Source organism: Manis pentadactyla, chromosome 8, assembly GCF_030020395.1.
Source record: "Manis pentadactyla isolate mManPen7 chromosome 8, mManPen7.hap1, whole genome shotgun sequence".
NCBI lineage: Eukaryota > Metazoa > Chordata > Mammalia > Pholidota > Manidae > Manis > Manis pentadactyla.
In genome coordinates, this window is record NC_080026.1 from 93,218,855 (window position 1) to 93,234,053 (window position 15,199).

General features: G+C 51.3%; 1 protein-coding gene across 10 annotated transcripts in view; it reads left to right on the forward strand.

Moving 5' to 3' along the window:
* PALD1 (phosphatase domain containing paladin 1) overlaps positions 1–15,199 on the forward strand; it is a 98,468-nt gene that overhangs the window by 56,361 nt on the left and 26,908 nt on the right. For 9 of the 10 annotated variants that reach the window (XM_057505943.1, XM_057505941.1, XM_057505947.1 and 6 more), the window contains exons 2-10: positions 6,477–6,690; positions 9,351–9,453; positions 10,695–10,874; positions 12,033–12,197; positions 13,048–13,208; positions 13,440–13,515; positions 14,220–14,371; positions 14,710–14,809; positions 14,976–15,077. In XM_057505943.1, the coding sequence (XP_057361926.1) occupies positions 6,506–6,690; positions 9,351–9,453; positions 10,695–10,874; positions 12,033–12,197; positions 13,048–13,208; positions 13,440–13,515; positions 14,220–14,371; positions 14,710–14,809; positions 14,976–15,077 (1,224 nt within the window). In that variant the 5' untranslated portion in view covers positions 6,477–6,505. The remainder of the gene's footprint in view (positions 1–6,476; positions 6,691–9,350; positions 9,454–10,694; positions 10,875–12,032; positions 12,198–13,047; positions 13,209–13,439; positions 13,516–14,219; positions 14,372–14,709; positions 14,810–14,975; positions 15,078–15,199) is intronic. The other variant, XM_057505948.1, reaches the window with a different exon arrangement.

The window sequence follows — 15,199 nt, forward strand, 5'->3', positions numbered from 1 at the left end:
TGTAAGCAGCATATAGATGGGTCTTGTTTTTTTATCTATTCAGTGACTCTGTGTCTTTTGATTGGTGCATTCAGTCCATTTACATTTAGGGTGATTATTGATAGGTATGTACTTATTGCCATTGCAGGCTTTAGATTCGTGGTTACCAAAGGTTCAAGGTTAATTTCCTTATTATCTAAGAGTCTAACTTAACTCACTTAGTATGCTGGTACAAACACAATCTAAAGGTTCTTTTCTGTTTCTCCTCCTTTTTCTTCCTCCTCCATTCTTTATATATTAGATATTATATTCTGTACTTTTTGTCTATCCCTTGATTGACTTTGGGGATAGTTAATTTAATTTTTCATTTGCTTAGTAATTAGTTGTTCTACTTTCTTTACTGTGGTTTTATTACCTCTGGTGACAGCTATTCAACCTTAGGAACACTTCCATCTAAAGCAGTCCCTCCAAAATAGACTGTAGAGATGGTTTGTGGGAGGTAAACTTTCTCAGCTTTTGCTTATCTGGAAATTGTTTAATCCCCCCTTCAAATTTAAATGATAATCTTGCCAGATAAAGTAATCTTGGTTCCAGGCCCTTCTGCTTCATGGCATTAAATACATCATGCCACTCCTTTCTGGCTTGTAAGGTCTCTGCTGAGAAGTCTATTGTTAGCCTGATCTGCTCTCCTTTATATGTGATCTTATTTCTGCCTCTGGCTGCTTTTAACAGTGTGTCCTTATCCTTGATCTTTTCCATTTTAATTACTATGTGTCTTGGTGTTGTCTTCCTTGGGACCCTTGTGTTGGGAGATCTGTGGATCTTCATGGCCTGAGAGACTATCTCCTTCCCCAGACTGGGGAAGGTTTCAGCAACTACCTCCTCAAAGACACTTTCTATCCCTTTCTCTCTCTCTTCTTCTTCTGATATCCCTATAATGCGAATATCGTTCTGCTTGGATTGGTCACACACTTATCTCAATATTCTTTCATTCTTAGAGATCCTTTTTTGTCTCTGTGCCTCAGCTTCTTTGTATTCCTCTTCTCTAGTTTCTATTTCATTTATTGTCTCCTCCACCATATCCAACCTGCTTTTAATACCCTCCATTGTGCTCTTCAATGATTGGATCTCCAACCTGAATTCATTCCTGAGTTCTTGGATGTCTTTCCGTACCTCCATTAGCATGTTGATGATTTTTATTTTGAACTCCCTTTCAGGAAGAGTCATGAGGTCCATATCATTTAAATCTTTCTTGGGAGTTGAATTAATAATTTTACTCTGGACCAGGTTTCTTTGGAGTTTCATATTTGTATATGGCGCCCTCTAGTGTCCGGAAGCTCTATTCTGGAGCTGCTCAGCCCCTGAAGCAATGTTGGGGTCGCAGGGGAGGGGTACTGGTACCTGGGGGGAGGAAAGAGCTATTCCCTATTCCCTACTTCCCAGCTGCTGTGCCTGTCTCCACTGCCTGAACCAGTGGGCCGAGCACACAGATATAAGCTTTTGTCCCAGAGCAGCCGGATATGGATCCCTGCTTTCCACAAGCGGCCAGAATCGCAGTCTCCGCAGGAACTCTGCCTGTCCCAGCTTTCCAACCCTGTAATCAGAAGATATGATGAAAGTACCATGAAATGTAGGTTTGTGCTCCCAGAGCAGATCTTCGGAGCTAAGTGTTCAGCAGTCCCAGGCCTGCAGTCCCTCCCTGCTCCGTTTCTCCTCCTCCTGCTGGTGAGCTGGGGTGGGGGAAGGGCTTGGGTCCCACCAAGCCACAGCTCTGGTATGTTACCCTGTTCGGTAAGGTCTGCTCTTTTCTCCAGGTGCATGCAGTCTGGTGCCGTCCTCTTTCCTGTTGCTCTTTCGGAATTAGTTGCACCAGCTATATTTTCTAATTGTATATGGTTTTAGGAGGAAGCCTCTGTCTCTCCTCTCATGCCGCCATCTTTAATCCTTTTCCCAGATAGACTTAATTTTAATAACCCTAGTTAGCCTGATATATCAAATATTGTCATTTTGATGTATAATCAACATAATACATTGTTAGTGAGATATTTTACTTTTTTCTGTACTGAGCCCTTGAAATCTGGTGTGCATTTTACAGTTGCAGCTCATCCCAGTGTGGACCAGTCACCACATGCAGTTGGTTACCGGTGTCACAGAGCCCAGCTCCGGAGTCTGATTGATCAGTGCCCCCCACCCAGCAATGTCTGTGCCGCTGACTCAGGAGCTCTCACTGACCAGGCCCCTTACCAAGAACCTTACATATATTATGGTACTTGACCTTCACAATAACACCATGAAAAGGGTACTGCTATAGTCCCCATTTCACAGAAGTGGCGACTGAGGCCTGGAAAGGTAGCTTGGCTGAGGTCACATAGTGGGTGAGTTGTGGAGCTGGGTTCCAAGTGTGACTGGAGGGGCAAGGAGCACAGAGGGCCTGTGGGATAGAGGCCTGGGAGCTTCTCTTATTTTTAACAGATTTATTTCATACAATGAATTTCACCCATTTTAAGCACACAGTTAGTTGGGTCAGTGTTGGCAAATGTATGTAGTTGTGAAACCATCACATTCAGTATATAGAGAAGTTCCATCCCCCAAAGCAACTGCCTCTCTAGGAGACCATGTCTGGAGTGGCCTGGAGTGGAGTGGGTGGGGGTCCCTGAGGATCCCCAGCGGGGGTCACACAGATCTAACAGGGAGGGGAGAGTGTGTGGGGTGCTGTCATGGTCAGGGTCAGTGAAGAGGCCGGGAAGCAAAATGAGGAGTTGTCAACTGCTGCCACTTTCCAGAATTGGCAGTTCTCATCTGCAAATGGTCACAAAAAAGCCTGGATCTTACAGGGTTGTTGGGTGCCTGGCACTTAGTAGGTGCTTTGAAATGTTAACAAACGGAAGCAAAGGAGAAGGTGGAGAAGGGCCTGTGTTTGATGGGGATTATTCTGCCCTTAAAATAGAGGTCTCCCTACCCCGCTTTTTTTTTTTTTTTTTTGGCCAAGAGCCCCTCCAACAATCTGGCAGAAGCTCTCGGACCCCTTCTCAGGATGTTATTAAATGCACAAAATATATGAGATTACATATTAAGTAAGTGATATTGAGAGCACTATCAAATACTGAAAAGCAAATTGATGATGTACTAATGCATGTCCTTAGTTATTATTCCAATAACAAGATAATCCAATAGGTAAATTAAGTTCAATTTTATTTTTTAAAGACATCAGTGGCAAGGCTGTCATTGCTCAGCTTTGTTGGGGACAGTAGTTGGGGCGTGCCTTTGATGGGTGCATAACCTTGATGATGGACACTTAGGCAATGGGGATTGTTTTCATGGTTGAGAACCTCTTTGCAGATGGAGTGACAGCTTCTTTATAGCTTGCTTCATAAGGTGAGGATAAGCTTCTATCTAGGATCATCAGAATTCTCCATGCCTGTTGAGTTAAATTCAGTTGTGAGAAGCTGGGATCCTGTTATGCGATCCCAAGTTGGCCGATCACATCACCCCAGCATCTGCACAGGGGACCTGGGTCTGATAATTACTGTGGTTTGAAAGGAGTGATGAGTTCAAACACATGTCCAGATACCTGCAAAACTGTGTAGAGTGTCTTGACTCTATGGTGACCATGTCCTTGTTTCTGCAACATAATGGGGGCAGCCTTCACTTGTAATGGAAGGAAATGCCTAGCCTTTCATTCGAAGGTAGGAAATTGGAGGCATAATTGATTACAGACCATCCAGGCTCATGACACACTTACAGTCTGGTCTCATCCCAGTCCACCTTCCCCATTTGTCCCCCTAGTAGAGGTTTGAACATCAGGGACCCCCACCAGCTTTGAAAGGTGACCTGATCCTAGACCCCACCCTGTTGACCTCTGACCCTGGTAGTGGTCCAGTAGGGTAAGGAAGTTGCCAGGGTCCCAACAGCACATGGCAGCAGGATGAAGGACCCTGTGCTAATGAGGCTCACTGTGGGCTGGGTAGGGAGAGGTTTGAGGGGGAAGTTACAGAGAAAAGCCCAGGGTCCTGGGCTTTGCCTGCCTCTAGGCATTTTGGAGGCAAGTCAGCTTTTAAAGGATACTATCTTTCCCTGCCTGCTGCAGCTGTGCACATCTGTATTGTGTCTTGGCTGTCCTTACAGGGCACCAGCTGGGGCCTGTCATTGCCTGCAGAGCCCCTGGGAGATGAGGTGGCTGGAGCTGGAGCTGTGGGGGAGACCAGGGAGGAGAGATGGAGGGATCAGGTGAAGCCCAGCCCAGTGGGAGCAGGCCTGGCCCTGGCCTGGCAGCTGTAGCCAGATGTTGCTTCCTGTAGGCCCCTCCCATGTCCCGTCCATCACACCCTCCTTTGGGGCAGATACTCATGTCCCTTTTCTTGGAGAGGCTGTTCCCACTCTCCTCGGCCCAGTGGGCTGAGAAGGGCTGGGGGGCTTTGGTGGGCTGGCCATAGCAAGCAAAGTGGAGAAAAGTTTCTGGCTCTGCTGTGGGCCAGTGGAGTCCACTCTGGAGCCGTCCACCTTCTCTGAACTGCCTGTGTTCCTGCATAGGGACAGAGGCTCATTCTTTTTATCTTTGACCAAAAAAAAAAAAAGAGAGAGAGATTGAGATTGGACCAGGTATGGAGAGTCACGATGGGGCTCTTACAAACATGCGGGGGGTGTGTTAACAAAGCTGCCGTGTGGGTGCTGGGAGTTTTCAGAGATGACAAGGCTGGGCTGGAGGGAAAGAGGGAGCCCTTTTCAGAACCGAGAGGGGCAGGACGGGCAGTGCTGGGAAGGTTCTGGGAGGGGCAGATGAATCTAGTCATTTGGTCTAGGTGGCTCTGGGGAGGGGCAGCCTGCGCACACAGCCATGGGGGAGGCCTGGGGAGCCCCCGCCTGGAGACCAGCGACTCCACCTCAGTGTTTGGGGACCTCAACTTTCAGATGGACCTGCTGATTTTGGCTTCTGCTGACCCCTGACTTCACCATCTCCTTCCTGGGATGCTGCTGCTGGCTGGCTAGGAGAGGGCTGGGGGGAATGGGAGGAGTGGGGATGGTTGGAGCAGCTCCGTTATGGAGCAGTTCTTGCTTGGCTGAAAGCAGGGAAGGGAGCTGTGTTCTGAGGCCTTTATTGTCCCTGTGCTGCCACTGGGCAGACTGATCTCAGGGTGCAGGTGGATTTGGGGGCACACAGGGCAGGTTGCTCCCTCCCCGTCCTGATCCTAGATCGTCAGTAGCATTTGGAGCAGCTGCTGAACTCTCCGAGAGTTCTGTGAGCCTGTCTTCTGTGTCTGCCGCCCTTCATTTGGGTCTGTGTGGAATCCTCGCCCCTTCGCTTCTCTCAGACCCCTAGCCAGTCCTCCCCATACCTTCCAGCAGCTCTTAACAGGTTCTGCATCCCACTTTCCCAACCATTCTCTTATTTGTTTTAAATAGGCTTTAGCTTTATTACTAGTGTTTATAGGAGAAAAATCAGGAAATGCAGGTAGGCAAAAAGGAGAAAATAAAAATCATCTGTAAACTCATCACTTGTTGGTAACTCACGGCAGCACCTTCACGCGTGTCCTCAGACTTTTCTCATACACTTCCATGAATTCACGTGGGATTGTGGCCTGTGCCTGCCTGGTAACCTGCTCCTTCCATTCCTATTTCCCAGATAGCTTTCCAAGTCAGTCAGTGTGATACTTCTAATGGCACTTTAACATCCCACCTTGAGGTGTACCGTAATTTATTCAACAAAACCCCTGTTGTTGGCTAGAGGTTGTTTCCAGTGTTTTATAAGCAACACCTTAATCAACAAAACACCCTTGTAGCCCACTTTTTGCAGACAGCCTTAAGTATTTCCTTTGGAGAGAGACTGACAAGATTAATTGCAGCATCCACCAGGATGCTCAGCATGCCTCATGGGGCAGAAGCCGTCGCTCTTGGTGATGTTGAGGTGAAGTTCAGGATCCTGCTGCTTTTGTTGAATGCTTGATCTGCTGACAGCTCACCTAGTCTGGACTTCCATGGCCTCATTTTGTGGCATTCATGATTAGAATGTCTGCCTGCATCCTGTTCCCATCCAGATCTTTCAGATCCAAGTCTGATTTCACTCCATCTTCCCCCAGTTCTCTCATGTGTGATGGTTTCCCACTTCTCTGAGTCTGGAAAGTTTGTTTGGAAGGACTGGTGTCCATGGGGCCTGACCTGGACATTTAGAGTCGAGTCCTAGGTCCTGAGTTGGTATAGAGGGTATAGACCTTCCTAGCTGTCTTATTTTTGCCCAAAGAGTGTATAAGGGGTCAGGGGCAGTGTCTTTATGTCCCTCTGTGTCCATAACTCCCCCAAAGCATCAGCAAAGGATACATGCACCTGCATGTAGTAGACAGAACGTGGTGGGCAGCAGAGCTGCCCTCTGTCTCCAGCTGCAGGGTGAGCTGGCCCTCTCTGGGCCTCAGACTTTATATCTGACCGTGGGGTGAGGAGTGGGCTTGGTCCTTTCCTGCGTGGCTTTTCCCACCCCCTCCACTGCACGTCCTCTCACTCCCCAGGTCTTGGGTCCTGAGGCTGCCGGCAGACTATGGGTACAACGGCCAGCACAGCCCAGCAGACAGTCTCAGCGGGTGCCTCCTTTGAAGGCCTCCAGGGCAGTGGCGCGATGGACAGTCGGCACTCACTCAGCGTCCACTCCTTCCATACCCCGGGCTTGCACAACAGTAAGGCCAAGTCCATCATCCCCAACAAAGTGGCCCCGGTTGTGATCACGTGAGTAGCTGGGAGCATGGCCATGTCTCTGGAAGATGTGGTTGGGTGAGCTTCCTGGAGGGGTGGTGACATACCGCACTTAATATGTACAGCCACTTCCATAGATGAAGACACTGAGGCCCAGAGAGGTTAAGCAGTTTGTTTGGAGTTACCAGCAAGCTGATGGCAGACCAGGTCTCTCTGCCTTGGGTCTCAGCCATATGTTACTTACCGTGTCCACATGACCAGGGGGCATGGAGAGGGAGGAGTAGATGGAGGGACACCCTTTTAAAAATATTATTTGCTGAACATTTTCAAAGAAAGCTTATATATTTAGATGCATGAAATTTAGATTTGTTTTTTCCACAACCAGTAATTATGGTTCGGAACTGAGGTTAAACACCAGGTCATTTAAAGGGCCATGGGCTGAAACACTGGAAAGCTGTTGGTCAACTCTCCTATTAGTTCCTCAGGGATGTTCCCGGAGGAGGCCCACGGTTTGTTCTGGCACCCCTATTTTGAGAAACCTGGACACACTGAATGTGTCCAGAGGAAGAGGGTCCAGAAGGGGCTCTGAAACCCTGTCTGCCCTGTGGGGCCAGTGAAGGAGCGGGTCCTAGGGACCCAGAGACCCAGAGGACAGAAGGGTTATTGAATTTGCCTCCTGGTGAGCCGGGAAGCCTTGTCTTACATCGAGTCTGCCCGCCTCGCTCCCCAGCCTCTGGGCCCTCCAGGATGCAGAAAGTAGGACACCATGAGCTAAGATTAAATGCGTTCCACACACACAAGTTTGGCGGAGCCTTGGCAGCTGGAGCCTTCTATGTCAGGAAACCTGAGGGGTGGGAATGATAAATCCAGCCTGCTGGCTTTGGGACCTGACAGGAACACCATAATACATTGCTGTGCTCATGATAAGGGGAGGAAAAGAGATGTTACATAAAAGAGACTGGCTATGTAGTCTCCAGCTGAGATGACAAAACTAGGTCCGGGCCCGAGGCAGTGCTGGAGACACGGAGACACATGTCCTGGGCCTTGCTCTGTGACCTCGGGCAAATCCTCTTCCCTCTGGGCCTCCCTTTCTTTATCAGGATATACCAGGATGATACTGAAAATATTTAACCAAGTTATGTGGCTCAGAATTGTCACCGGCCTATAAAAATCCAATACGAAGATATGTGTGTGCTTTTGGAGCCAGCCATGGGCACAGAAATCCGTGGGTTGTCACATGTTTGAGGTTGAAGGGACCTTAGGGATCATCCAATGCAGGGGTCAGCAAGCTATGTCCTGGGGGCCACATATTTTGTAAACAGAGTTTATTGGAACACTGCCACTTCCATTTATTTCCATATTGTCCATGGATAACTTAACACCCCAACAGCAGAATTGAGTGGTTGCAACAGAGGCTCTATGACCCACAAAACCTAAAATATTTATTATCTGGTCCTTGTTGGAAAAAGTTTGCTGACTCCTGATCATATACCTTTTAGGTCAGGTGTGAAAACTGATCTAGACACACAAGCTGAGCTTCAGGGGCAGAGGGATTTGCCCACCCTGGGGTCGTGTGTGAGGCGGAGGCTGAGCTGGAGTGAGGCTCTGGGTGGAGTCTGTTGGCTCCTTGGTGAGGGCTGCCCTACCCTACTCATTCCACCACTTGCCTTTCCTAGAGGCAGTTCTTTAGTAAAGGGGCTTGGACACCAGATCATGAGCTTTGGGAGGCTGTGTCTTGTTTGTTGTAATTGGCACAGAAGCTTTTTGTGCCCTGGGCGCACAGACCTGCCCTGGTTTAGCATCTGCAGAAGTCTGCATCTATACCTGCAGGTTTTGTTGACATGGCCCTGTGTGGAGGCAAACTGTTACTAGTAATAATGGTGATCTTGATAACCACTCACTGTGCCCAAGGCACTGGGCTAAGCACTGATGTTCATTAGCACACAGAATTCTCACAGTGGGTGAGAGAGGGGGCAATTAGGAGATGGGAATTACTGGAGGTAGAGCTCCAGACAAGAGAGTGACTCCGAGTTACCAAGTGATGGAGTTGGATTTATGCCCAGGCTGCGTGGCCCCAAAGCCAGTGTCCTGAACCAGCTCCCTGTGCTGTAGGATTGTCAGCATGGAGCTGTTCTCAGAGACACTGATAAAAAGACCATCTGGGACCACAGTGATCTCCAAACAGGAGGTCTTAAACCTCCTATGGATAGAAGCTTCTCTCTACACAAAAGCCCAGGAGGTGCTCAAGGCTTTTATGGCCACTCCATGGCCAGCCAGGCACCTCTTCTCTTTCTGCCCTGTCTTTATCAATATCTACTTCTTGCCATCACTTCTGGTTGCTAGCCAGGGAGAAGAGAAACAGAGGGCATCTACCATCCCTTTAAGGGAATGGCCTAGAAATTGCACACATGACTTGTTCACATATCCCACTGGGCAGAACTTAATCACATGACCGTACTAGCTGCAAGGGAAGCTGGAAAATGTGGTCTTCATCTGGATGGCCCGGTCACAATTCTGGGGTTCTGTTGTTAAGGAAGGAGAGGGCAGATACTAGGGGACAGTGGTCAGTCTCTGCCACAAATGGGTAGCCACATGAGTGGGGGTGAGGTGGCCCTGCTGTGAGGTCTGGTGAGGGCGGAGTGGACCCCGGCCTTGGAGGTTGTCTGTCATGGTCTTCATTCTGCCCCTGGCAGGTACAACTGTAAGGAGGAGTTCCAGATCCATGATAAGCTGCTCAAGGCCCACTACACGCTAGGCCGGCTCTCAGATGCCACACCTGAGCACTACCTGGTGCAGGTGAGGTCCGGCCCTGCCCTGCCCATTGCCTTCTGGCCTCTCTCCACCCCTCCTGTTCTCCTTCCTTACAGGCTCCCTTCCTGATCCTACTGCTTTCCCCATGGTCTCCTGTCTCTGCTTCCCTGACTTGCCCCAGTCTCCAGGGTCCTGATCCCACTTCCTCTTGCCCTGTGGTTTCCTGGGGCCTGTTCCTCTTGCCTCATGCAGCCCCCTGCTCTTCTCTCCCTATCTGTGCCTTGTCAGACCCAAGCCTGCCCACACCCTCTCCTTCAGAGCACCCAGGAGAACAGAGATGGAGGCCTGAAGTTCCCTCAGCCTAGACTGCTTCCCCCAGGCTAAGAATCTCCATTCCTTTCTCTTTCAAAGTTTAGCTTTTTTCCCCCTTAAATGTCCCCTAGGAAGTCAAGTCCGCAAGGAAAGATGACTCATCTCTCTTGGTCACTGCTGCAGCCCCAGATCCTAGACCAGTGTTTGCGTACAGTGTGGGTACTCAATAAGTAGTCAGGGAATGAATGACTGAATGTATATTCATGCCGATTAAATGGTATTTATTGAGAGAGTAGTTGGAAATTTCTGGCATCTAGAATAACTGGTCCCACTTCCTACCTGTCAGGCAATGAAGGTGTGGGTCCTGGATGAGGCACGGGGTGGACAAGATGACCTGAGGTTCCTTTTTGTCCAGAAGTGATCTCTTCTGGTTTCTGCTGCTCTCACATCCCCAGTCATGTTTTCTCTTTTTCTCTGTAGTCACTGCTTCCATTCACCCACAGGGAAGGGGAGAGACCGACCCAGCCTCAGAGCTTCAGGGCCCTAGGAAGGGGCTGGTACAGTCTTCCTCTAGTTGATTCCTGGGGCCCCTTCTCCATGTGCTACCTCTGGGGGCAAGAAATGGCTGCCTTCCTCCTGGAGAGCTGTGGGCTGCACCCTAGAGCTAGCCTCAGTTTCCTGCCTGTGGAGGGCCTCTCCCTGCCAATTTCCTTCAAGGCCCGGCGTAGATGCCATCTCCTACATGAAGCCTTTTCAGATTCCCCCTCAGGAGTTATCTTTCCTTTTCTCACATATGATACACTATGATCACAGATGGTCACTTGTTTTTCAGTTTTTCTTGTAAGCCTGCAGATAACTTGAGGACTGTGTCCCCCACCCCATCTCCCTGCTCCCTGTCTGCCAGGGCCTGGCAGTCCTGCTGATAGATGTCCCTGAGTCATCTGAGTGACCCCCTGTGGCTCTCCCCCTGCCAGGGACGCTACTTCCTGGTGCGGGACGTTACTGAGAAGATGGACGTGCTGGGTACTGTGCAGAGCTGTGGGGCCCCCAACTTCCGGCAGGTACGGGGCGGGCTCGCTGTGTTTGGCATGGGACAGCCCAGCCTCCTGGGATTCCGGCAAGTCCTCCAGAAACTCCAGAAAGAGGGACACAAGGTAAGCATGGCTGCTTCCCAGGCAGGGGCTAGCCCCCCAAATCTGGGGAAAGGGGCCCCTGGGAGGGGCAATGAAAGACACTCTGGAGAGGCCTGGCCTCACGAGGGGGAGGGCAGCTGGTGATGTGGACCAGGGCCTGCCTGGCCTTGAATACCACAATGGTCATTGTGGTCAAAATGGCTGGGAAATTCTGGGCAAATGTTTACTGCATTGTCCTGTGTGGACACGGGAGCCTCAAGATCAGAAGTTCCTTACACACCCCACTCTGAGAACCCTGGAGGAAGTGAAGAAGGTGACAGGGTGACAGGAGGGGCCAGGTCATAACAGAGGATGATAATCATAGCTAATATTTATATCCTCGCATCAACCCTATGAGGGTGGGACAGTTATTCTTCCATTTTACAGAGGAGGAAACTGAGGCCCAGAGAGGGTAAGTGACACAGTTCATAAGTGGCGTCCCAAGACCCAAACCCAGACACCTGGACTCCAAGTGCCTGCTTTTAATGACTGCTTTCCTGCCTGATGTTGTGGCGGGGTTTTGCATGCCTCCAGGATGGGTGCTGAGGGTCTGCTGTGATTACAGGCTCGCTGCAGGCTGCCTGTGTCTGAGGTGACCTGGATGTAAGATGGAGAGTTCCTGGAGTGAGCCAGAGTGGGGCGGCATGTTAACTGTGTGTAGATCCCATCTTCCCAGCTTGACTGCAATCCCTTCAGGGTGGGGTCTGCCCATATACCTCCCTCTGTACAGTGAATGAATGATTGCATGGTGGTGGTGGGCAATCATTTCTTCAGCTGATATTTATCACACACTTAATTTATCCAGGGCTCTGTGCTAAGAATTGTGGGGATGTAAAAATGACCAGGACATGGTTCAATCTGTGAGGAATCTGTAGTCCATGAAGTGAGGAGATTATTCATTGATAATGTCAACACAGAGGATGAATTAGCACCACGAGACTCAGTTGAAGGACTGTTGGCCCACAGAGGAGGGAAGGGTCAGGAGCAGATGGCATTTGACTGAGCTGTGCTTCTTGGGTAGAATTTAGGTCTCAATGACAGGGTGAGGTGATAGCAGGCCCTCAAGGAGGGGGAAGGGGTCTGCTCAAAGGCCCAGAGGTGGGGCAATGATGGCTTCCTTCCCCCTTGGGCTCCTGGCAGGAGTGCATCATCTTCTGTGTGCGGGAGGAGCCTGTGCTGTTTCTGCGTGCCAATGAGGACTTTGTGCCCTACACACCACGAGACAAGCAGAATCTTTGTGAGAACCTCCAGGGCCTGGGGCCCAGGGTCCAGGCAGAGGACTTGGAGCTGGCCATTCGAAAAGAGGTGAGGGCCTCTGGAGTGGGTGAGAGGCGGCAGGGCCTGGTAGGTGTCACACAGCCCAGCTTTGCTCTCACCAGCCCCCACTTGCCCACTTTTCTGCCCTGCTTGGGTGAGTGGCTGGCTGCAAGGCCAGCTCACAGACAGCTAGAGGAAGAACTTCCTGTTCCCAGCTCTGTTTGCCTCTACCCTTTTCCTGTCTGACTTTTCTCTTCCACACTAGCATCCTTATTAGAAAGGGTTCTGATGGAGTGAAAAGAGCACTAGATTAGGAGTCCCAGGACTGAATTTCAGCCTTCCATGAGCATGGAGTAAGCCGCTTTTCTCCATAGGCCTCTGTTTCTGAGGTTCCTCTGTCCTCTTCCTTCATCACGTGGAGCCTTGTCAGGGTCTCTGAGGCTGTTGGCGCACTGTGGAGATGTGTGCATGGAGTGCGAGGTCACGGTGCCCCAGACACCCCTGCAGGCAGGAACCGCGGCTGTGCTGGCCACTGGTCATCTCCCCATCTCCCTTCCAGGCCACCTCTCCTCTAGCTCCCAGCTGACTGAGGTTTGCCCCATCCTTCAGTCTGGTGCTGTAGTTAGTTCCTGCTGTCCACTGGGCCAGGCCCTTGCTACCCGGTCCCATGTGGACCATGTTAGCCCATGCAGTGCATAGGAGGCTGCTCTCAGGACAGCGACCACTCCAGTCCTGTCAGGAACAGAAGTACCTCTGGCCATGTGGCTCCCCCTGGAGGAAAAGCAGCCTGTCCATGGCCTCAGTGTGGCCTAGTCACTCCAGAGCTCCATTAGGAAGGCTGAGACAGACCTGAAGGTCATTCATTCAAGGGTCCCATGACCCCCCCATTTCCATCTAGATCCATGACTTTGCCCAGCTGAGTGAGAACACATACCACGTGTACCACAACACTGCAGACCTGCTGGGGGAGCCCCATGCTGTGGCCATCCGGGGCGAGGACGACGTGCATGTGACTGAAGAGGTGTATAAGAGACCCCTTTTCTTACAGCCCACCTACAGGTACCGAGGACCAGTCCTGCCTGGGGTTGCCAGGTGACTTGGGGCTGCATGGGCCCCTAGTGGGCTGGCTGGGTGTGGGTGCTCGCTGCGCCTGCTCTCCAGCCGTGGGCTCAGTTCACCATCTGCAGGTTGGGCTGGTTGTCCAGGCCTGTCTCTCCCGTGGGAATGCAGGGGTCGGGAGTGCCCAGGGTGCGTGGCCTCCCTGATGGGCTGCTCCCCCTCACCTGGCAGGTACCACCGCCTGCCCCTGCCCGAGCAAGGGGCTCCCCTGGAAGCCCAGTTTGATGCCTTTGTCAGTGTCCTCCGGGTAAGTCGGGACAGAAGGGATGGTAGGAGCATGAAGTGGGGGCAGGTGCCTGGAGAGCGGACCTGTGTTTAGGCCTTGTCTCCATGGAGATGCTCAGGGTGGGTGTCCTCTGCCTTCTCAGAGGGAGGCCTCCTTCTTTGTATGAGGTTGAGTGTGTCAGGTGTGTGTGTCTCTGTATCTGTGAGTGTGTCTGTGTGTCTGTCTGCCGGTGGCATTTGTGTTCTTTCTAATGACAGAGGCCAGCACTAACTGTCTGGAGGACTGGCTGGGGCTCAGCTGCCAACTTGCTGTGTGATCTTAGACAAATCATCTAACCTCTCCAGGCCTCAAGTTTCTTGTTTATTTACTGGAGCTAAGGAATTCTTACCTTTAGACTCTTCAGTGGTTATTTCCTGAGTCCTGAGACTCAGGGCATCTCCTTACTCCATTTGCATCTCACAGGGGTATTAAATGCAGGCCTGGGCCTCTGAGTAGTTCTCACTTCCAGGGCCAGCAAAGGAGGTAGGGCTGGTTCATGGAGCAGATTGCGCTGTAGGATTTGGGGAAAGAGGCTGAGCCGCCTGTCTGCCCCCCGCCTCTCCCGCCCTGCTTTACTGCAGACTGTGGGGAAGGGCTGGTTGATGGCATGGCTTTCTTCCCCCAGCCTGGTCCTCAGCTGAGGAGTTCTGGGTCACACTATTGCTGATGCTCATGGTCTATTCCAGGAGACCCCCAGCTTGCTGCTGCTCCACGATGCTCACGGGCCTCCGCCTGCTCTCATCTTCAGCTGCCAGACGGGTGTGGGCAGGACCAACCTGGGCATGGTCCTGGGTACTCTTATCCTGTTTCACCGCAGTGGGACCGCCTCAAAGCAAGAGTGAGTGCCTGGGACCCAGTGACCCCTTGGGGTCTGCCTGCAATGCTGGGGACAGAGCAGGAGCCCAGAGCTAGAGCTGGAAATTGGGCATCTGGGGTTCATCTCCTGGTTTGTCACAGACTTGCTGGTTGACCAGAAAGGTCATTTGACCTTTCTGGACCTCATTTTCCCCAGTGGGGAACATGCCCCTTGCCTCCTCCAACCTGATTTGAAAGGAAGACTTGGAATGTGTAGTCCAGTGCCTCTCAGCAACTGTATGAATCGGGAGTGTGCTGACAGTGGGCCGTCCCAGAGGCCTTTGGCAATGCTGATTATGCTCCTGACCCCTTCTTTGTCAGGGCTGTCCCGCCACAGTCCAGGCCACTGCCCATGGAGCAGCTACAGGTGATCCAGTGCTTTCTGCTCACGGTGCCTCAGGGGAGGAATATGGTAGAGGAGGTGAGCCAGGGGCTGGGGGCAGAGGCACTAGAGGAGGCATTTACTCCTCCACTGGTGGGGTCTCTTTCTTCCCTGACACCCCCAACTTTGTCAGCCAATCATTCTCATTCCCTCTCTTTTCTGTCTCCCATCATTTTCCCCTGCCTTCCCTGGCCCCTGGCACCAGGTGGACAGAGCCATCACTGCCTGTGCAGAGTTGCACGACCTGAAGGAAGTAGTTTTGGAAAACCAGAAGCTGGGGGGCATCCAGCTGGCGAGCCCAGCCCAGGTGAGGCTCCATGAGCTTCCTCTTTCTCCTGGCACCTGCAGCCTTATTTGTTAGGCCTGCTGACTAGCGTCTTTCAGACTTCACCTGGTTGCTTTTTCTCCCATGAGAAAAGAAGCTTGCAG